Here is a 23,603-nt window from a genome sequence, read left to right on the forward strand (position 1 = left end):
CTCTCTCTCTCTGGTCCCCTCTGGTTGTCTGAAGCTGCACCGGGAGGGAACCGCAAAAACCCAAATCAAACCAGTCTGTGCTGTTTGTGTGTGTGTGAGTGCTAGTGCACTATCCTACTCCTCCCTGCATCACTGTCACTAAAAGAAACCGACTTTCTGCGTTCAAATTTAATTTGTCTCATTAACCTATTCCTCTAAAGTTTAATTGCAGGATGTCGTAAAGTGACTCGGTCTGTGAGTAATGACAATATTTCAGCTCTGTAATCGCCAGAACAAAGCGAATCCGAATCTACGCAAAGTAAAGCTGCTTGTTTTTTCCTGCTGAGCGTCTGGGCTGCAGCTTTGGGCCATGCCGGTCGGATAATTATTTACTGGCAACGTTTTTGTTGCGTGAGGGTAACATCACTGCAGGCTAACAAAGTAATGACTAATTTCATGGATATTGAGTCATTTTTACAAATGGAACAAATAAGGAAGGTCAACTTTAATCAGCACCTGGAGTTCATCTGATTGCAGGGTATTCTAGTTAGGACCAATGAGGTAAAAATTTACTGGGGAAACAATCACATCGAGATTAAAAGGGCTTTTTTTTTTTTTTTTTTTTTAGGACCGCTGCTCAAAGTAGATGCTTCTCTTTTGCAGTAACCAGGAGCGCCCTGCAGGTGGCAGAGCGTCTCCTGAAAACTTCGCCTGGATGTATCACTGCAAATACAAAACACCGTCTCATTTGTACTCATGTTACATTATTGTTTTATGATTATTATTTTAGGAAAATAAAACCTGCAGAGCTTTGTGTAAGTTATGATCAGCTGGCCCGGCTCCTCCACGCAGCCTTTAAACAGCGGCCTGTTGTGATCCGTGGGGCTTGCTGGGCTTGTATAGTGTTACCCTCATCAAAGGGGGGACTGAACGGTGGTGAATGGAGGATGATGTGTGTGCTCCCTGTGCTTAGTGGAGGCATTTCCAGCTGGCGCCAGGGCAGAGGAAACCCACTGAGACACACAACAACACACACAGACAAGGGGGTCAGCTTGGATCCACCCTCTTCCTCCTCCTCTACCTCCTCTTCCTTCTTTGCTCAAATCCCCCCTCCTCACCATCACCACCTTCAGTTCCCAGGGATGGTCACTGCTCCCATCTTTATCTCTTACTTTTCTTGTACATTTCTGTCCTGCCTTAGCTTCATTAACTCTTTACCCCTTTTGATTTTTCGTTAAATATCTCGAACTGCGTTCAAAGGAACCGTAAGGAGCCAATTTTGGGGTTTTGTGCTGCTAAATAAGAGCAATCAGTGAAACATTTTTTCAATAGACTTCGATTAACAGCAACCTTTAACGAGCTCTGCCATGCAGAAAGAGCCTATCAGGAACCGTCTCGCTACGGTTTGCACAGTTGCTCGATATATGGATGTGGTTTCGGAGGTATTCTTCATGGTATGTTGGAGATTGCCATTTCCTGAGAAAAACAATAAAAAGCGAAATCACGTACTCTAATTTAGCTTCCAATAAAGCCCTTTTATGTCCCTCCATATGCAGCAGAGCAGCTGGGTTCTCACCAGAATCCATACTGCCATGCTCCAAGCAGCATGTTTGTGGCCGAGGCACAGTTGATTGGGACCACTCGCCGCTCTCGCTGCACAGTTGTTTACGTGTGGCGAAGCAGAAGCTCCAGCGAGAGATAAGACTTGTGTCCTTTAGATAGATATCAAAACTTTAAATAACTAAAAAGAAAAAAAGAGCACATTCATTTATTGTTGATGAAGGACATTTTCTTTAGTGCTCCGGATTTGTTTTGACAGGGTCTGGTTGGAGCAACACAGTTGCAGGGAACAAGAGACTGATTATCAGCAGCAGATTTTGGTTCGAGCTTGACTCAGTGAAATAATGTGTCCAACCAGTGACAACAGTCAGTGCTATCACTGGATGTCTGTTATAGAAAAACAGGTGCTGGTATTCAAGGTAAGGCAAGGCAAGTTATTTATTTACTATTATTATTCACAAGGTAATCCAACATGTTTTACAGGAGACCAAAGCAAAGACTGTAAGAAAATTTAACTTAAAGTTGCAGTGTGTAACTTTTATAAAGAGTATTTTATTTACATATTTGTTAAAAATGTCACCATGCCGTGACGGTTTGTTATGAGACAGATAATCTGTGCTGCTGTTGCCTCTGAAGAAATCAGATTCAGGAGGAGGCGCTATCACTCAACCTCGTGTACTCTCTGCTGAATGTGCTAATGGCAGAGAAACAATTTACCATTAGAGAAAAAACGTTTATCTGCCGTTATTGGTGGCCATGCTAACTAGCCTGAGCATTTACAACAGGATCTGCAGATGGGGGGGGGAAAACTGTAGCGATAGCATAGAGCTAGAGGGAAGGTGGAGGGGGAAGGAGATTATGATTGACAGCGCTAAGACCCGCCTCCTAGCTCTGATTGGTTGCTTCTAGTAGCACAGGGAGAAAGCAGAGGAACTGAATTTTTTGGCGCTGTCTCATACTATGCTGTCACACCATAGGAACTGTTTCAACAAATATAAAAAAAAATAGGTTTTTAAAAAAGTTACATACTGCAACTTCAAGCACATAAACAAAGAAAAAGATGTTAAAGTACGGACATCACACCTCAATGTCAGTTCAAGTGGAAAAACAATGATCCTCACTGTTAGATTTTTTTTCAAAGGTTTTATTGGCTTTCATGGCCTTTATTTGATCGTGCATTGACATGGAAGAGAGTAATGAGAGAAGGGGGAAGACAATGCGGCATCAGGCTAGGAATCGAACCTGCAACAGCCACGCCTTGGTCCTCCACACGTGGGCCACTGTTAGATATTTTTGGCCTCTTTTCACTTTGATGCCCCTAAATGAAGTCCAGTGCAACCAACTGACCTGTGCGGTTTATCTCAGTGTGAATGCAGCTGTTCTGTGAAGGCCTCAGAAGGTTGAGAACAGACATAATGAAGCTCTATGAACCTACTGAGACATGATCGTCCATCTAAACTGAAAGATACAGCGTGGTATATAGAGCTGCCCTGTGATGGATTGGTGATGTGTACAGAGTGTATCCCATCTCTCGTCCAGTCACCGCCGGAGAGAGGCATAATCTCCCCCATCGCTCCAGGAAAACTGGTCAGATCTGATTGGAAGATAGGCCAACATAAATTTAGAAGAATACTTCTTACAAGCACCAAAACGCTTGTGATGGAGGCCCAACGTCTAGCAGGACAGCAATGCTAAGCATGCAGACAGAGCTACAATAAAACGATTTAGAGATTTTTATCACCACATCAGTAAATGTTACGTTTTTCCAAGTACCGGCATCAAGACAGACACTTTTAAACAGTAGAACAAAACATTTTGGGGGATTTTACCATCTATTACTGCTACTTGAAATACAGATATTTTCTCACAAAAGTTAAGATTTTCATAATTGAAATTAAGAAAAAATTAAGAGAGCGGTCCAGATGGGAAGCTCAAAGGTTACTTACCAGCATTGCCCTCATAGTCCAACATGCCCCCCTTGAATGTAGTATATAGTGACAGGACAAACTAGAGAAATACATCAGCTTTAGTAGCAGTAATTAGCTTTTGTTACTAAGCAATGCTTTTCCGTTTCTCCTTTAAGTTTTTGAATAAAAGTGTTTCTATCTTTTAAATTGCGTCCAAGAATTCAGCTGCACCTGTTTGATAAGTCTGTGTACCCACTTGTATTATTTCACAGTACATTTCATTTAAACTAAAAGCCAAACACTGTGGGATGAGATACACATGGAAAAACAGAAAGATGGGAGCACTTAGGCTTAGTCACCCAGAAGCCCTTCTTCTCTGCTTCAGAGTCGGGTGAACCAGGTCTCAGAGGAATGTGAGGTTTGGGATGCTAACAACCAAATAACTCTTGGGAAGGTGATAAAATGGTCAGAAGGAATAATTTAAAAAAAAGAATATAATAAAAAAAAAACAAGGTGGGAGAGGCTCCAAAACAGTCAGGACAAATTAAAAGCTAACCTGCTATTTTACTGTTCGGTTCTGTTGGTGCTACAAAGTCTAAGTGACTATTCGGCTGATTTTACATGATTTTCCTCCGGCCCCGACTCTAAGCCTTTCTGGCTCCACTTGCTCTGTTTTGATGAAACCTGGGATCCGTAAATGCCCTAGTAAATATTTTTTAGTACTTCACTTAATTCCATGCCCTGGGCCAACAGCATCTAAAGTACTGTGTACATCTAAACTGTGTGTAATGTAGATTTAATTAATAGGCCAAACATGTTCTCTCTCTGTCACACACACACTTAGAGACACACAAGATACGCAAAGTTTATTACACATAGTTTAGGTTAATGATTTCATAGTGATTAGTGACACACATGCACACACACACGCATTCACACACTTCAGACCCACACATCTCCGGGTTTAAAGCAATGGTGTGAAAAAATGTGACTGTAAATGAGATGCAGACTGGCTCACACCAGTGAACCCAGAAAAAGTGAGGGAACCAGAGGATGTGGCTTGGCTTTGAATTGCTAAACTACAGTTTGAGGAGAAGGAAGGAGCCATATTTTGAATTCTGTGCATACTGAGCATCCCTGAGCAACGGAGTGTAAAGGATCTGCACATTTTCTTCTGGCTTTAACACAGTGGTCTGCACAGCAAATATTCCACTAAAATTGTTGTTTTAGTGGAATATTTTACACTGCATATACAACCCATTGCCTTCTTTGTGTTCTAATTAACTCCTGCAACATTTTTCTTCTCTTTTGTTGCTTTTTGTTCTTTTGGTTAATGTTTTTAAACTGAGCTCAGTTCTACGATGCCAACCGAACGACAGTGGCTCAATTGAAGCATTAAAAAAGTCGTACGTCTGGTTCCAGTTTCATCTGCTGTGTGTCCATGTAACACTGTGGAAAAGCCCTTTACCTCAAGTTCGCACTGATCTGGATATGAATGTTTAATTTGACCTGAAATAAAAATAATAAAAGGAACATTAAATCAAGATTACCTTTGAGTCAAATGACAATCTGATCTCCTTCCAATCAGCAAGATTTTTGATCCACACAGACCGGTTAGCTGTCCATGAGGTGCATTGACTGTTTCTGCCTCTTTAAAACTCCTTAGCTGTCACGAGAATACCAGCAGGGGCAAACTGGGGCAATAACACAAGTCAGGAATTTGATACCATCCCAGGCCACCACCACTCAATTAAGACAAACCACCAGGAAAGAATTTCATTTTAAATTAAATTGTGCACTTTACCATCAGCAGCAGAATATAAAAGCTACTATCTCTTAGACTGCACCCATTCCACTGATTTGTCACAGAATGCCAAAGTATTTGTGTTGTTGATAGAAACAACAACACAAACTCCATCAGACACCAACTTTAGACATTTGACTCAAGCATGTTTAGATAAAGGTGTTACAACCATAATTTATTTTATTAATCAGCAAAAATAAACCATTTTTTTCAGGATGTTCATAAATAAGAAACATATTAATGTGATAGATCTATTTTTAAAAGTTTGGATGGATGGAGCTGTAAACGAAGTAGAATTTGCTTATTGCAAAAATAACAACACTTTATATTTGGTTTGTAACAGAGCAGACTTAACAGGGAAAATCTGTGGCAAACAAAGCAATACGAAACAACAATTTTGTCAATCAAGTGCTGTTTATTTCTTGAAAAACAATATTAAGATTGACTTTGAATGACGTCCTTTACACTAACATGTCTATTTACAAAACACTATTTTTCAAGAGAGAAAACATTAATGTGTGATAAATTAATCAAGTGAATCTTTCAGTGCAAGCATAATACCCATGAATAACATTTATTTATGAGATAAAAGCTGCTATTTTACACATTCATGTGATGCAACACTGTGGGTATTATTCTAAGCATTAATGAAAACAAAGGTAATATTCTGAGAAAAACTGAAAATTAATGGAAAATTAAACACCAAAAGAAGCAAAAACAATGGTGGCACTTTCCTGCATTGTGTTTACTTCTAGCCAACACACATAAAGATACAGTGTTGTAGAGATGTAAGTTTTGTCAGCAGTAACACATAAATGGCTACATTCACAATACTGTAAGAAGCTTATATCAATCTGTAACATAAGATTGTTCAAATTAAATTGATTTATGGCTCTGGAATCATCAGATCCCCTTCACATGTTTACAACAATTAACTTTTAAAAAGAAAGTAGATGTGGTTTGCAAAAGAAATCCAAAACACTATTTTAAAACAGTACAAAAATGTAATTTATGCCTAATCTAGCATGAAATTAAAATATCGCAACATTAAAACTGGGCAGGGCACAGTCATTTATTACTTTAAGCATTCTGCTCTAAGACTAATGAACAAATCACAAGATGTCAACGACTTGCAGCAATCTGATTAGAAGCGTGTTCGATTCACTCCTCACCCCCAAAATCTTACGCCACCTCCTTGCTTTCACCTTCTACTTTCTCACACATAAGTGCACATTATGCAGTGTAGGTATGTACACATGAAACCATGAACGCAAATACGCATACACTGCATATCTGCCTGTAGGCAATGATGGCATTTGGGGTTTTTACGTGAGCGCATGCAAATATAGAATGCAAAATGGCAAACTTTGTTTAAATCCATGTTGAGTCGCGCTCTAAAAGTGAACCCCATTCCTGTCTCTAAACACAACGATTTCACCCGACGTTGCAGATTTTAATAGACTGTGTAGTTTTAAAGATTTGGATAATTCACACAAAAATACAAATACAGACCTAATGCTATTTTAAATTAAAGAATCATACCAGTAATCAAATCAGATTTCCCAAAGAAATCTCCTATTCCCTAGGCTATTTGCTCTGATAAAAACAGGTCCTCATAAGTTGGTAGTCAGGTTATGGTCCCCAATACCTGCAGAAAACAAGTATAAATACATGCACACACATCTTCACGCCATCATTTCCAGCTGGTTCGGCTGTATTTCTCAATTTTATTCTTCAATCCTCTCCTTCCATGTCTTCTTTTAGAGGCTCGGTGTTTTCTTTGGCTTCCTCAGGCTCCTGCCTGATTACTGGTAACCACTGCGACATCAACCCAGGCCCAGTCCTCTTGACCTGGTTGAGGTGGCTGAGAGCTGCGTAGAGCCCGGTACCGGCACTGCCACGGGCGCCTGGTTCCTCCCCGTCCTGCTGCTGCTCGGTGTAGTACATCTCCAGAGCTGTGGGGGTGCAATGCTTCTGCTGTTGTAGCGTAAAGAAAGAAACACTTTTGTTTGCTTCAGGACCCAGTTACGACTGGTATATTTTGTAGATATTTTAATAATACCATTAAAATGTAAATGCTATCAATTTGCACACAGTAATCATGATATTAAATGATGACATCATGACACCTGTAGCTATCTCTCCCTTTCCTTTAATATTTTTTTTTTACGCAGGTTATCTTAGCGATTGCTTTGGTGAACATTTAAGTTTGATAAAAAGCAAAAATAAAGAAATTCTGTGGGGGGAGGGTATTTATTCACAACACTTTTACTATTTATGTCTCCTGTTTTTCCTTGAAGATCACCATCACATGTAATCTAATCAAGCAACCAGTATGTTTGGAAGCCCTTATGAAATATAATGTAACACTCCAAAAAGGTGAGACAAAGAATTCACAGGCCTGTATACTCTACATTATTTTCCCGTCAAGTTATTCAATGTCAGAAACAATAAATAAAACTTGTGTTTGAGCCACACTGTGACTGTCTCATAAGCCTAACAACCTAAATGTAAGACTTGCTCAGAAAAGTGTGTGAAATGATGGATTTATTGACCTCCAAAGCTCACTAAACCATATGCCTCTCTGATTCCTTTTAATGTCTCAGACAATGTATTAACGGGAAAAAAGCCAAACTTGTAACCTGCAACAACTTCAAAAGCATTGCCAAAGGTCCTCTCCTCCTTCCACCTCCTCTCCTCTCCCTCACATCCTCCCCTCGCCCCCCACCCACTGTTAAGCCTTTAATCACAGTTTAGTCATGCTGAGTCCTAATTAAAGACCCCTCTGATTCACAGGAGGCATCCCAATCTGTGCCTGACCAGAAAGCAGGATCCATCGCTCCCTTCCCCCCTCTGTCTCAGAAGCAAACCCACCCTGTGGTTTGCTTCTGCGTGACAGGCTCTTTAGCTTAACATGCATGGCAGTGCTGGTGTGGTGCACGATGCCTCCAAGGTGTCGCTGGGAGATAATGAGTTTAGATTCCCAGCCCCATTTTTCAAGGAATCTCTCTGAAGTGACGGTTCTGAGGGTGTGACGAGAAACAAGCCACTACAACCAAAACCGCCCCCAATCATACAATATTCTTCCAATCTGACATAACAAAGCTTAAACATTTGCGGTAGGTAAGTGTAGCTTTTTGTAGAAAAACATTAGGTCTGTCCTGCTATCCTTAAGATATTAATTTAAGTTTAACTGTGTGTCAAAGTATAACCGAACCTTTAACATTACCTGGAAGTGTTTGGGAAAAAATTTTGCTTGTGCCAACATAATTTCAGAGAGAAAGTATAAAAGAAGAAGGAAAAAAAAACTGTGATGTGCCTGACATTTGGAGGAACTTTATGCTTTAACATGTTTTAAATTACGGTGGCAAAACAAAATTATTTTCAGTACGAACCAGTGAAGTGGGCGCTGAGATGTTGCCTGGTTGACCTTCACTTGAGCTTTTATAATTATCATTATTTTTCCCACAGAAATCAGCATTGGCGATCACTAGGAATAATGACGTTTGTTATCACCATGGAGACGGTAACCTTTGGATAACCATTCAGACTTTAAAAACTAAGGTGGCCAACAAATGTCTTTGCTTCACAAACCAGCACAAACCCAGCACAAACATCTGACACCGTTTTTGTTAGATTACAAGAATGTGACGTAGGAAGGCATTTCTACTTAAGGCACTGCTTGGTAAACCTATAAAGATCTTAAACTCACAAATAAAGACCTTAGACAGATATCAAGTAGCATCAAACTTTTCTGGAAAAAAATCACATGGTGTGACTGCCTCTTCAAGTGACACTTTTATTAGTAGCTGCATTCCCATTAAACAAACATCATGAAAATAAATTTACTTAATGGAAACAAAGCGACTTCAAAAAAATCTCACGTTATTCTAAAACATTTTTTCACTAAGATGAGGTGGTTTTTCGGCCGTAACGAAATAGATGTACTTTGCAGAACTGCAGTGGAAATATATTTTTCACGTCATGTGAGTCAGATGATCAACAGACGGATGTTACTACTGGCGAAATTGACAAAGAAGATGACAGGAAGTGGTAAGAGGATGACAGTAAAGCTGTTTTTGAATGTGTTGGATCCCCAGCTCTTCTGTAAAATCACCAACTATAATTTCCTCAAACGCTGGGTACATATAAAGAGCCTGTTCCTGTTGCTGCAACACCTGAATAAGACGCCAACGTCTCCTCTGGTTGGCTGATAGATGATGAATTATGACTATAATCTCAAGTAACTGTTTACAGCCATCACTGTGATTGAATTGTAATGACATATTGCACAAACAAGGTTATTCACGCTAGTACTTCATTCCATTTCTTATTTAATAGGAACACAGCAACTGCGAAATTGTGGGGGGTTTTTTACATTAGAAAGATGAAGACAAAATTTTACGCACATTTGTAATGGAAATGCAGTGTCTGTCTTCTTTTTTCCTCCAGATGAGTAATTCTACAACTCTCTGGTTTTTATTACACATCTTTTTAAAATCAAGGATTAAACGGAGATCAACTGAGTCACTTTATTCATCTATCTCCTTCCTGGATGAAACCATTGATGGAGGTCATTAACTACTCTGTGTTTTTCGTGTAGAAAGTACCTCTGACCCAATGTTTCTGTCAACAGATTGATATTTGTGTTGGATGTTTATGAAACAACTCTGCTGCTAGAAAACATAACATACAGCATCTATTACATTTTGCCTTGTTCAGATGGACAATAACTTTGAACAAAGGTTGTAAGGGTTTTTTCTTTTTCGGTGTAACTGGTTTTGATTGTATGTTTTGTCAGTAAATAATTGAATGTAGTTGTTGAGCCCACCTTCAGGACAAACCCCTCTGGGCAGGTGAGCTGGTCGTACCACATGGCTTTGTACATGAGGAGGAGGAGCAGGCTGGTCAAAAACGCCAGCGTGATGAGGATCAGGCCTGTGATCTGGGCAACGCAGAAACAGAGTGCATGTATAAGTTGCGCATGTTGATTTAGAAAACCTCAACCCGTCTTTTTATTCAGGGATTTAAGCTTAAACAGTAAACACCCAGACACTCGTATAATCAGATTTCTGCTTCCTGACATGCGATGCTGTACCTTAACTTTATCTGAGACGTCATTGTAGAAGTTGATGTTCAGCTTCTTGATGTTGGGAACGTACAGCCTGTTCCTCTGCTGCTGCTTCAGCTGAAACTGCGTCTTCGTCTTCACGATGACCTGGAGACGAGATGAGGGAGCAAACTAAGCGGTGCGGAAAACGACCGCAACCTCCGTTCATCTCCAAGGGCGAGTTTCCCTCTTACGTTCAGCTCTAGGGTTACTATGATGTATCCAGCAGCGATCTGAATCTCTGTTTTCCAACTTGTAAAACAAACAGAGCACATTTGCAAAAGCAATCAGTTTTACTGCCGCCCTTTAAGAGGACGTTTGGGGACTGTAGAGTGTTTTCATGATGTTTCCAGACCAGCTTCCACATCAGTGGAACGTTTTGCAGAACTAAATGCATCATCCAACTACAAACTGAAGGCTTTCTGCTTTCATTATGCATTCACAGCAGTGTTTATGTTGTGTGGGCTGATGCCAAGGTTTTCAGCTGGGACAAAGGGAAAGGAGCTCTAAACACACCAAGCTTAGCGTATAGTGGCCTTATGAAGGGACGGTGAGTGTACTGGTGGGAAATGTATTCATATTTGTCCCAGAATTTCTGTATCGACTGCTAATCTGTTTGTTTTATTTCATAGCAAAATGAGATTTTCTTAAAAGAAAAGAAGCCAAATCGAAACCACGGACAATTTGTGCCCGGACGGGAACCCGTCGCTAAGTGGATTGGACCTACCTTGTCAGCCAATGGCTGCTGGAGCTGGCTGACCTCCAACGGCGTGATGAGGGGGATGTTATCGAAGCCGTCATCTGCAGATGGCTGCTTCTCCAGCTTATCAGAGAGATTACTACCCAGCTTCACCATGGCTGCTCAGCTGCCTGGAATGGCCTGGACAGATCTAACCGACAGGGATGCAAAGCTCAGGTCAGCCTGATTCGGTTTGTGAGCTTTTTATCCAAATGCAGACCAAACACACACACAAAAACACAAGAAAGTAACGTAATATGGCAATATTATGCAAATCAGAAAACAGAATCAGATCAGATTCACAGATGAAGCTCAGCACCAGCTGCTGGTGTACTTTCTGTGAGTTTGTCAGCTCCTCTGCAGATATTTTCACACAGATGTAGGCAAGTTGCAATTAGCAATAAATCAATTAATTGCATGATAAATTAAAACAAATTTAATTTCTATTTGCATGATTTGTTGTTTTACTCCTTTTGCTCTTTCTACTAAACTGGATGACAAAAGTCTTCAGTCTGCTGCTTTGGTCTCAACTATTCCTATTTTGAAGAACAATTTAGTTTACAGAGATGTCAGTGTCCATTTTGTTTAATGTTTCTGTTCTGTTTATTTATTTTGGATATTTCAAATGTCTTTCAGTTCCAGTGTTAAATCTCCATTAGAATTTAAAGTTTATTATCATTAGATACTTGAAAATGGTCTCCAAACAACAATATTATCGTTTATTGCAATGACTTCTGGGACAATTTATTGCCCAGTGATATCGTTTCATCTCGGTAGGCCAGTGAGCATGGCTTGCAAAACTATATTAAGAGACATGGAGAATATGATGCTGAGCTAGCATATCATTGTTTTCCCCCAACCATCTGTGTCATGTCACCTGTTCTATCCTCAGATATAACAGCTGAAACAATATTCATTAAATATTATGTTGTTAAAAGCAGTGTGCTAACTTTATGATTTTTTTTTCACATTTTTCTACAAGTATTTAACTGGAACCACAGTATGCTATCACAAACAAATGATCAACAAGTCATATTAAAACAGGGCGCACACAAAAGATTGTTGACCAACCAGTCGAAAAACTTCATAAATCTTCCTAATAAAATGGTAAGATTAGCTTTTAACATTCCTTTAACCACACATCTTTAGCCACAGATATAGCGCTCCAGGGTTTATAAGGTTAAGCTGAGAAAATCTTTTGTACATCTTTATATCCTAATGCTAAACATAATCATCTGCTCATTGCACCATGTTTACTTTTGATTCTGTCGCTATCTGTATGTAAACAATTGTCGTGCAACACAAGACAAAGTTTGGACTTGCTCTGAAAATGAAGAAATATTGTATTGTGTCGTAAACAAGCTAACGCTAGCTTTCACGTTAGCAAACTTTTTTACATAAAAACATTGTCAGCAGGAGCAAGATGTAAGTTTATTGACAAGCATAGCTGCATGTTTAGATTCATATTGGAAATAAATGATAAATTGATACAAGTTGGTAACATAATATCTGCTTTAGTGAACTTTGTGTTTCAGCAGCATGCTAAGGCTAACAGCAAGCTACCGTCAGGAAAAACAGACAGAAGTCTTAAAAATTAATAGTAAGTTTGCCACAATACTGTCCACTTACCGATTACTTGTGTCTCTTGCTTTTATCATACTTAAACATTTTTGAACATCAAACACATTTTAATATCAGGAAAGATATTGAATGAACTCAAAATGTATTGTTAAATCCTAACTTAACTCTGACTACATTTTTGGTTAAATTTCATGAACCACACACAGGTATAAATTTTGAACAATTCAGAGGTTTTAAATTAAAGAAAAAAACAATTCCTTTCATTTTCTATTCAGATTTATGGGATCTTCTAAAGTTTTTTTTTTTTTAAGGGAAAAGCAGTCAAAGACCTTGAGAAACCCTGTCATGTAAAAGACAGTCTTGGAAGCAAAATATAAAGGCGTGGTCTGTCGCAAAAACCACAGGATTTAAGCAGATAATATAAACCATTTATTTTTGGTAGAATAAAATAAAATAAAATAAAAGTGTGGTTGATGGATGATTTACTTAAAACTGAGCAAAACAAATCCAACTGTGGTAGAGAGAATTTCAAAAACGCCGTGTTGTAATTTATTGGCTTAAACGGAAATTACTTTTATTATAAACTGACACCATATAAATGAACAGAATCGAGTCTAAATTAATTTAGTGTTTCCAAGTAATTCCAGTGTCAATGGCATGTTGACTAACCATCACGGTTTCCTCACGCCAGCAGGCCGAGGCAACTTCCTGTGCGTCATGAACAAAGGGAAAGCAGCCATTTTTGTTCATCACAGTCGAGAAGAAATGCAGCAGTTTTGTGCCAAAGCTTTAATCCTGATGTAAATTCCAGGCACACAGACAGAGTTGTTACATCTTCTGGAGGAAGTGGACTGAACGGGGAGTTTTCTGTCTTTCTCAGGCGAAAGCTTCATGAAAGGTCTGCTGCTGGTGGAAATATTTGGAAGCATGCATGTTGATTTATAGGTTATTTTCACGTAGCAATCAGGGCTGAGTCTTGCTCTCTCAGAGTTTTCAGTGAATATCAAGCAATCTCCTGAAATACTTCTTTTAAAAAGCTGCATTATGTCCACACAGGTAGCTGTTTTGGCTTCGTTCCTGTCACTTTTGCTGTTAAACTTAATCAACAACAGAAATAATTTATGACTAAAAGCAGAATCCTCAGTCTCAGCTCACAGATGTGAAGTTTTGAATATTTCCTCAGCTGCCATCTGTCCGACCTTTGCAGACGTTGACACGTGTTAAAGCCTTGCAAAAGCGTTAATACTCCCTGAACTTTGCCACATTCTGTCACGGTGAAAACCAATAAATGTGACAGACCAAGACACCGTGAAATGGAAAGAAAAAGAAAACACTTTTAAGGGAGAATTAATCAGAGTAACAAATAGGTCCATAGTAACACTGGAGGAGCTGCAGATCTCAGAGGAAAGTCATTGTTAAAAATAAGTCATAAAAATACAAACTTGTTAGCCAAAAACCATGTAGCGGACACAGCAAACGTGTGGAGGAAGACTCTCTCTCTCTGGTCAGATGAGGTTGAACTGTTTCATGTACAATGCTATATTGGGGTGGAAAATGTGGCACATTGCCTAGAACACTTAAAAGTAACTTTTCAGCAAGTTATAGGAGCTTGTTTTAAGTTAATAACTAGCTAATCTGTCATAGATGGTGCAAGATGAAGACCTAAATACAGACAGTCAGATGAAAGTAGATTTAATAAAGGTGAGAGTTACAAAGACCAGACCACAAGAGAGACAACAGCAGAATGAAACTGACAAAATGGAGCTTAAATACTGGCGAGTTTGATCAGTGGACGGACAACCGGTGGCTGATCAACAACAGGCTGAGAGACGAGGAGGAAGCGAGAGAATGGCTGAATGGGAGAACAAACAAGGGAAGCAGCAAAACGAAAGTGAAGAAATGAACTAAACACAGGATCTAAATAATACAACATCTAAATGAACTAAGAGCAGACGGAGCAAACCAAAAACAAATAAACTAGATCTGGAAGATAAAAACAAGAGAGCAAATCCAAGAATCTGAATAATAATTTAACTAACAGAGGGAACAAACTAGGATAAGGGAAAGTACAAATAAGACATCAATAACAGAAACCAGCAAGTCCAAACAAGAAAAAGTACTAGTTATACGTGAAACAATCTTTCAGTGGAACAAGATATTTTTTTCATGTAACTTATAACACTGTCACCTTCCTAGCATAACGGCTTAACTTTTTCCCCAAAAGATAATTTAAGTAAAACAAAAAATATATATATCTCAATTTTTCAAAAAAAAAAAAAAAAAATGACTTGGGCCCATTATTTTAGGAAAAATGGTTTGTTCCACTGAAAGATTGTTTTACTTATATTTTTGCACTTTTTCATCAATATTAAGAAATTACTAATTTCAAACAAACTCTTATACTGTGCTTAAAAGTTACTTCTATGTAAGTTCTGTCTTTTTTCAAAACAAAAATAAGACAACAGCTTATTTGTCTTAGATTTGAACTAAATCTGAGCATTTAGTGCAAATACAAAGACACTTACATTATAAACTAGAGCAAAAAGATTTGGTAAGAGTTTGTGTTTCAGCAGTGTGTGAAGAGGCTTTTATAGACCAGAGACAAGGAAGATAATTAGAGCTGATGGAAAGAAGGACGGAGCTAAATACTGGAGAAAAACCTGTTATAAGCTGCCAAAGTCTTGAGACCACATCAGCCGAGAGTTACAAAGCGAATTCCTGTGTTCGAATGGCCCAGTCAAAGTCCAGACCTAAATAGAATTTAGAATTTATTCATGGATGTAACCTGATAAAATGTGGACAGACTGAGTAAGAATGCTGTAAGTGAGCACTATTATATAACGATGTAATGAAGAGCTCGATGAACCGTTGGACTTGGGATTTTGGCGGAGTCGTCCATGTAGCAGAACCTTCTAGAATATGAAGCCATTGTTCCAACGACTGCATGTTTAATAACTCGGTGAAACTCAAAGTCATACAGCCTGAGACAAACACCATCAGACAGCACAACCTGCTCTTCCTTCCTACTCAAACAACCTGAGGAAGTAAACATGTTTCATAACTAGCGAGTGATTCATGATCCTTCGCCGCATCTTTTCCTATAATATCTTATCCTCAATGTATTTCTCTCTCTCTCTCTCTCTGATAGTGATTCCATTTCTGTTTTTTTCATCAAATGATCATCTAATAGCGGAGAGAGGAGATGAGCCACTTATCTCGTTCACACAGTGCAACACACCTTCCCCCAGCCGAGGAACCCACTGGCCCAATGACGCCAGTGACTCACAGCCATGATACACGAAGCAGGAGGAAGAGAGCTGCCGTCCACCAAGGGCAGGAAATGTGCTTTTAATGACGCAGGACCAGATACTGGAGCTTCCCGTCGCCATGACGGTGAACATAGTGGTTGTTGGAGACATGCAGTGCCTCACGACGGGATTATGATACCGCGTGAACTTTGGTTCCTCTTTGTCACGTTGCGGTCGCAAGCATCTGAGTGTTTAATGGAGGTGACAGACCAACACAAAGTACTGCATTGTTGTGAAGTGGAAAGAAAACCACTTGTGGTTTTCACAGCTTTTTACCAATACAAATCTGACAAAACTGTAGCATGCATCCCTTCGTTCATGGAGTCCCGTTGTCATATGGAGTGAAGTGAATCAGGTTAGATAAAAATCTCTAAGTAATTCATTTTAATTCAAATTCAAGAATACAATATTAATCCCAAAGGGAAATTAGATGTAGTTGTACCTCCTATTATCCAAGGTTCTTCAAAGAGTTATTGCAGATGTTGATGGCTGAGGGTGGGGAGTGCAGCAATAGCTTATCAACGACAGTCTCATGAACCGGATGATCAGGGTTGTCCATAATTTTTTTGATCTTATGAAGAATCTCTCTTTGCATCATCCTCTCCAGAGGTTCCAGATTCGTTCCCAGAACAGAACCAGACTACTATATCAGGTTGTTGCCCCAACAGATGTTGGCAGAAGAGATGATGCTCTTAACAACAGACTGATAGAAGATCAAAACTTTGAAGGATCTTCTTCAAGAAATCCAGTCTGCTCTGTCCCTTCTTATAGACGGCCTCACCAGTCCAGTCTGTTGCCAGGACGAACACTGAGGCATTTATATTCCTCAACCACCTCCACTTCTTCTCCCATGATGGTTTGCTCGAACCCTGTTTCACCTGAAATCAACAATCATCTCCTTTGTTTTGTTCACATTTAAGATGACACAAATCGGTCCACCTGCTCTCGGCACTCAGCCTCTTGTCCATTTCTGATACACCTGTCAACTACAGAGTCATCTAAGTATTTGCAAAACTCAGACTTGTGCTGGAAGCCTGAAGGGTAGAGAGTGAAAAGGAACGGTGAGAGCACAGTACCCAGTGGTGCACCTGTGTTGCTGACCACCTGGTTGGACACACGGTCCTTCAGTCTCACAAACTGTGGTCTGCTTGTGAGGTAGTCATAGAACCAGGTGATTGTTGAGGCCTCCACCTGCGTCTTCTGGAGTTTCTCACAGACCAGATCAGGCTGAATTGTGTTAAATTCACTGGAGAAATCAAAGAACATGATCCTCATAGTGCTGCCGGTGCAGGTGTATGACGGCGTCTTAAACTCCAACTGCATGGTGGCAAAGATAAACATTTGGATGATGGACTGAAAGGGCCTCCACTGTTTCAGAAACTAACATTATTTTAACCTTCTCAATTTTCTCTGCTGTGTTCACGGGTCTTCATGATGAATACAAAATGCACACCTCAAGGCTTTCCTTTTCAAAACAGTTTGAAAACCATCAATCATTTTCTCTCCATTTAATCCCAGTAAAACATACCAAAGCCTGCAGCTTCAACGTGACAAAATGTGAAAAAGCTCAAATGCAGGAATATATTGTTTAGCAGACTTTGCACGCTGAAAGTACTTGATGTTATTTCGAACGCTGTCAAATCATCGAAACCAGAAGGAGACGTTTCTGTCCAACGAAACAATAATTTCGAGATATTAAGTTACGAGCAGATCGTTGTGGACGAGTGGGCGGTTAGCGTGGTCATCTGGCTGCTGACCGCCATTTTTCTCCCCCCCACAGTTGGAGTGAAATGTGGGTACGGTGAATCATCCTGGATCTGTGATTAACAAATGAGCTGTGCCGCTGTCAAACACTCGGTGTTCCCACACTCTGCTGCTGCAAACAAGTTCTGTGAGAGCTGTGAATCACATCTTCTTCTCACTTGTCATCTTTCTTCAGAATAAACAAAAAACATTTTAAGTTGGATCAGTACGTAAGTCTCACAGGGGCGGCTTTAAAGGACATGGAAGGGGCTACGGTGCTGTCCTGGGTCTTCCCCTCATGGACAGCACAAACCTTTTTGGGACACTAATCATATTTCCATACCAACATCAGACTCCTTATCATTCATAAGCTACTGTACTGTAATGTGTTACTTTTAATTAGCTTACCAGTGTTATTGCTGACGATTTTAACCTTACAGAAGGAACAAATCAAGTAAAAAAAACTTGTATTTTGATTTAAATAACATCAGCTGACAAACACTAAATTTACAGTAAACATGTTAGGAAGTTTAATTATATTTGCCCAACAGTGGCAGCAACCATTAAGGTAAGGTAAGGTAATTTTATAGCACATTTTCAGCAACAAGGCAATTCAAAGTGCTTTACATGAGTTAAAAGGAAATACAAACAAAATAACAAACCAAAGGAAAGACAAAAGAGGGAAAAAAAAACTAATCTAATGTTGATCTAAAGTATGTAAACTAAGTGCTCCTGTTCAGGGTTGCTAACTACCTAATACCATTTCTAAATAGTGTAACCGATACATCTATAAGATTAATATAGAACTCATTTTTGCATGTGTCGTAACATTTAGTTTGCATTATTCAATGTTATTTTAAAAATTATATATTTTATCTCTCCAGCTTGGTGCTCTTGGGGGCCCCTTGTGGCGTGGAGGACCTAAGGAGTCGCTTAACTCTCATATACCTTGAGCTGACTCTGCCTCACCTCTCCTCCTCTCCGTTTATATGAATTTACTGTTCAAGAAAGGTCACTAGTGCTGAAAAAACTTTCTGAGGGAGAATACATTCAATGCTATGAATAGGTGAGTGTTTTTGGCTCCTTCTGTCAAGTTCTTCACGGTTTGCTGCTCATGCATATCTGAACTTGGTGCATTGAAGGGTGCTGCAACAAGACATGCAGCAGAGACAGGGAAAAAAAGGGGGGAGCTGATAAAACACATTTATTGGTCTCGGTGTGACTTTTTACAGCCGGCTTTCTATATATAATCTGTATAATTACACCGAGTCGCAGTAGTAAAGGTCTACGAGTTGAAATAAATCAGTTTTTAGCCTGTGGAGCTATAAGAGTAACACTTGATTCCTCGCAGAAACGCAGAGATTTGATGCTTTTCAGAAACGTGAATAGAGGATATTTATCAACGCGACTCTGTCAGTCGAAATAAAATAATAAAAAAAGCCCCATTTCAGCAACTTATTGCACAGTGGCAGCCCCCCTCCCACCCGGCTCGCTTCAGCTCCCGGGTCGAGCCCGTTTGGTTACGCAAACAAGCAGCCGCAGTGCCGCACATATATATATATATATTTTTTTTTAAAGGGGAGAAAAACTTACCGTGTCTTTGCGGGGATCTCCTGCCTCGTCGCCCGGGAGCGGATGGTCTCGGTGTCGGTGGCGGATGCTGGACTTGAACGCAGGTTGCCGTGGTGACGAGTGATTCAGGAACGGGACTGCGCATGTAATAAAAATAAACCGAGCGGCTCCGTCCTCCCGTGGAGAGGCGAACTGCGAATGTGCGCGCGACTCTCCGTGGACGAGACCGTGGCTCCGTCAGAGCGTGATCGGCTCGTGGGTTTATTAACGAGTGTTTGCTTCCGCGATGATGCGACACGAGCGAGCCCCCACTGTCTGAGGGGGTCTCACCTGATCGGCCCACGAAATATAACCGAACATTTAATTAATACGCTAGGTTTTATGTTATCTTTATTTCTTGGACATAGTGAGGAGTAAATTTGCCACGTAAGAGGTTCAAGGAAGAAAAAAAAAATACTGAAAGGCAACTTTACGATCAATAATAATTTATAAAAAAAAAAATATTTGGAACAATTACTGCCACCTGTACAAATTTAAAGCGAGCAGTGTAGCTGTGTAAATTTAGCTCTGAATCAGTTACACATGCATTTCATCGTATTTTTATGTCATTAAAATCAGCTTCAATGATTCAGTTAAAGAAAGTGTAATTCATATGGACTAATTTCATAATTCAGCACAGTTCACAAAATTATGTCTGATGAATAAATGTAATTTTGTGGTCATGTCAAGTACACCAGGGTTCTGAAACATGCAGCTCTGGAGCCACATGGTCCATCTAATAATTTTGATCAAAACTAATGCAGGACTGGAGTTACTTTAATTATATAAGTTTCAAAAAGGTTCATCTTAACAGATTTATTACTTGTTTTCACGTTCAGGTTCACAACAACAGTTCTTTTTTCAGTTTTATTATCGTTTTTGTAATTTCTTTCACACACTAAATATATTTTAGTGTGTAATTTAAAAAAAAAAACTGTTCCATTAAACACAATTTAGTCCTTCTCTTTGTAGACATTATGTGTATTCTTTATTCTAATGTAGATACAATTGTTGCTTTTAAACCAAAAATTTTATATTTTTGCAATTTATGCACAAAACTTAATAATAATTGAAGAATCAAGGAGGCTTCTTTTTTTACTTTTGAAAAATTTATTAGAAATTAGGTAAATAAATAAAGAAAAGTATATAATTCTATATAAGCACTACTGGTCCCAGAGCCTACACAAACACTGCAGTTGTCCGGCAGTCAGTGATGGACGTCCTCCACTAGGAGACTGAGCCACAAGCGTCCTTGTTAATGAATCTGATTGTTCTTGTATAAAAGCGAATCAGTGGGAAATTAAGTGGAAAGAAAACATGTGGTAGAAAAAAACAAGGCGCACAAACAACAGGGACTACTGCAGCCCTGAAAGTGCCGTGATGTGCAGACCACCCATCCATCCATCCATACAGGTTGCTGTGATGGTGTCCTTTGTGTTGGTTCTGGTGTGTCTCATCGTACTCCTGAGGTTTATGTTTGTTTTCTGGCCAATTAGTCACAGTGACGACATGGGCATTAAAGCAGCTTCTCATTCCTTCTCCACCACACGTTATCCTCCCACTCAACTTTCTGAGCAAACACCTGGGTACAGCAGCTTCTTTAGCAATCACCTTTGGTGTTTTTTACTCTCCCTGGGGAGTCTCTCTGCTGGAAGACTGTCAGGTCAGCAGTCTCACCAATAATTGTGTAAAATTCAAACATAACATTTCAACACTAAAAATCCCTTTAAAAAAAAAAAAAAAAAAAAAAAAAATGGTATTTATTTATTTAAAGTTATTGTTTTTCTTTACACTGAATGGATTTTTTTCTGCACTGTAAGCCACTGTATAATAGATATGAATTTCACTTATAAAAACAAAATTAATAAAATAAATTAACATTTCAATAAGAGTGTGTATTCACTGAGATGAACCAAAACCAAAAAAACAGCTTCCTGTGGAGCTGAAAACATCCATTTATTTATTTATTTGTTTCAGTTGATTTTATAACTTAAGCATATTTTTAGGTCAGTACAACATTGTACTTAATTTTTTAAGAGTACTAATTAGTAAGAGTAATAAATTAAATATTCAGTTACTGTACTATTGTCTTATATTTTTCCTGTGTCGTTAATTTGTCTTGTAATCTAAATTACAACATTAAAAAAACTTACTACTGTTAGGAAAAGAAAGATTGAAAATGTTATATCTACAACTTTATTTACACTTATGAGTCTCTGCAATAAAATATGTATTTATTTTAAAAACAGAAACATTGAAGTACTCTAAGTTATATCCAAATATCATTTATAATGTGTATTAAAATTATAGAAATAACAATCATGTTAAACTTTCCTCTGATCAGAAAGTTAAATTAAACACACATTCAATGCAACGATGACTGATGCTGTTAAAAGCAGAAATAAATTACTTTTTTTTTTTTTTTTTTTTTTTTACAAAAACTTGTAACATTGCGACTTTTCCAGGACTCCTTAAGATTCAAACATTACTGAACTTTTCGGAGCAACTAAAAAAAAAAAAAAGCTTCTCTGACAATAAAAAACTTAAACTTAAGATTTGATTGAATTACTAAGGTATTTTCTCTCCTTGATGTTTTTTTTCTTTCTTTTTTACAATTTATAGTTTTCAGGCATCCCTACTCAGATAAACAATTTTTTTCCCCCAGTAAAATGTTCAATGAGTAAAAAAGCTCCTCTGCATCAGGAAACACGTTTTTCTACAAGTTGCTGCGTTTCATCGCAGCTTTTTATAGCAGGTACATTACAGCTGCAGCTGAAGCAAAATCTCACCACAGGACGTCAGGAATTGAGGTCAGTTCACGGAGTCCTATAAAGGTGGAGTTGCTTTAATAAGGTGAAAGTTCTCTACAATTTTGAGTTTGGTTTATTTACATTGAACATGAATTATTATACTGCAGGGAGACAGACAGACAGACAGCGCAGCATAACAATAATTAATTCAACTGACAACAAAATAAGTCATGATTGTCAAAACTGTCAACATCCATCAGGGAATAAGAATAAATGACAAACAAACTCTTTGTTTGTGTTTACTTAATTCTAAAAGCGATGGGTTTGCTCTTTGTTTTCTTTTCTCTGGCGTAAGTTGACCAAAGCTCCTTTAAATGTGAAATTGTCCATAATAATTTCATAACTCCTAATTATTATTATTATTTTTTTTAATGGAACCATTCCTCCCATCGTTTTACCAAAGAGTGTGTTTTACGCTCATGCTTGGACTGTTTCCTGTTTATTTTTTTAATGTAATTTTCCTTCAATTTTCTGTTGAACTCCATCTAAACCATAGAGGGAATAAAAACATAAAAAAGTGCAGGCATTTGAAGGCACAGGTGTTTTTACATGACTGGCATACTGTTGATAAGACATATTTCATTTTTAACCGTATCGTGGGTGTTACTTTACAAATATTGTTTACTGCTGCCAGTCGTTGCCAGGACATCCCCGAGTTTTATTACAGTAGCATAAAATAAATTCTGAGAAATGTGGAAAAATCCAACCCTTAATTTGAGTGCATTTATTCAATGTGGGGGGAAAAAAATACCACAGGAAGACATAAATCTAAATATTATGATGACGATGATTTAGGAAAATCACATGGATGAAAATTCCTGTAAAGAAAAACGTAACTGGCTACTTTCCACATTATTTAAAAAAAAAAAAAAAAAAAAATCTAGGCAATTCTAACTATTAATCCATTGCTTTCTTGTTTCCCTGGGTTGAGAATGTGACATGACACTTGGGGGTAAGGCGGGACTACTGTTCAAAATGGGAAAGACAGGAAAACAAACTGACTACGGTGTGTTTATGTGTGTTTATCTTCAGAATATTTATCCACCACTAAATATCAACACTGCTCAGGCTATAAATTCATCTGTCTGTTAAAGCTAATATTTTCTGTGACTTTTGTTTGAGTCCCTACATAGTTTTTATGACTCTCAATTTATACATTTTTATGACCATTTTCTTCCCTGTATTACATTTTACATATTGTTTTATTTTGCATGTTGCGGTTTGAATAAATTGTTCAGAACTTTGCGTGTCTTGGTTTTCCTGGCATTAGTGGCCTCCACTTACTGTAGATTAGACAAGACGTGGGCAGAGGGAGAAGGGGGAAGACATGCAGCAAAGACATCTACAGTCATAGTATTAAAAAGTTTGAAACAGCTGAAAATGTGGCAAATAAAGCTGGAAAGAGGACCTAAGTTTAAGTTTTCAAAGTGTTTGGTGAGCAGGACGGTAAG

General features: G+C 38.6%; 1 protein-coding gene across 2 annotated transcripts; it reads right to left on the minus strand.

The window, feature by feature from the left end:
- Positions 1 to 5,645: 5,645 nt before the first annotated feature.
- caly (calcyon neuron-specific vesicular protein) lies at positions 5,646 to 19,414 on the minus strand. 2 transcript variants are annotated; one of them, XM_015019227.1, is made up of 5 exons: positions 19,325 to 19,414; positions 11,088 to 11,250; positions 10,349 to 10,468; positions 10,082 to 10,195; positions 5,646 to 7,227 (listed from the first exon to the last, which is right to left on the minus strand). In XM_015019227.1, the coding sequence occupies exons 2-5, from the start codon at positions 11,214 to 11,216 to the stop codon at positions 6,985 to 6,987; spliced, it is 606 nt and encodes a 201-aa protein (XP_014874713.1). In that variant the 5' UTR covers positions 11,217 to 11,250; positions 19,325 to 19,414; the 3' UTR covers positions 5,646 to 6,984. The 2 variants fall into 2 exon arrangements, with proteins under 2 accessions (XP_014874713.1, XP_014874714.1); XM_015019228.1 differs by having other exon boundaries at positions 11,088 to 11,282; positions 19,325 to 19,396.
- Positions 19,415 to 23,603: the final 4,189 nt, after the last annotated feature.

The sequence above is a fragment of the Poecilia latipinna genome, unplaced genomic scaffold, assembly GCF_001443285.1.
Source record: "Poecilia latipinna isolate Pla-1442-1.1 unplaced genomic scaffold, P_latipinna-1.0 Scaffold2392, whole genome shotgun sequence".
NCBI classification, from domain to species: domain Eukaryota; kingdom Metazoa; phylum Chordata; class Actinopteri; order Cyprinodontiformes; family Poeciliidae; genus Poecilia; species Poecilia latipinna.

Coding starts and splice junctions, on each gene's coding strand:
- caly (XM_015019227.1), bottom strand. CDS start 11,216: ATGGTGAAGCTGGGTAGTAATCTCTCTGATAAGCTGGAGAAGCAGCCA. Junction 10,196..10,348: donor ACGTCTCAGATAAAGTTAAG/GTACAGCATCGC, acceptor TGCGTTGCCCAG/ATCACAGGCCTGATCCTCAT. Junction 7,228..10,081: donor CAGAGGGGTTTGTCCTGAAG/GTGGGCTCAACA, acceptor ACGCTACAACAG/CAGAAGCATTGCACCCCCAC.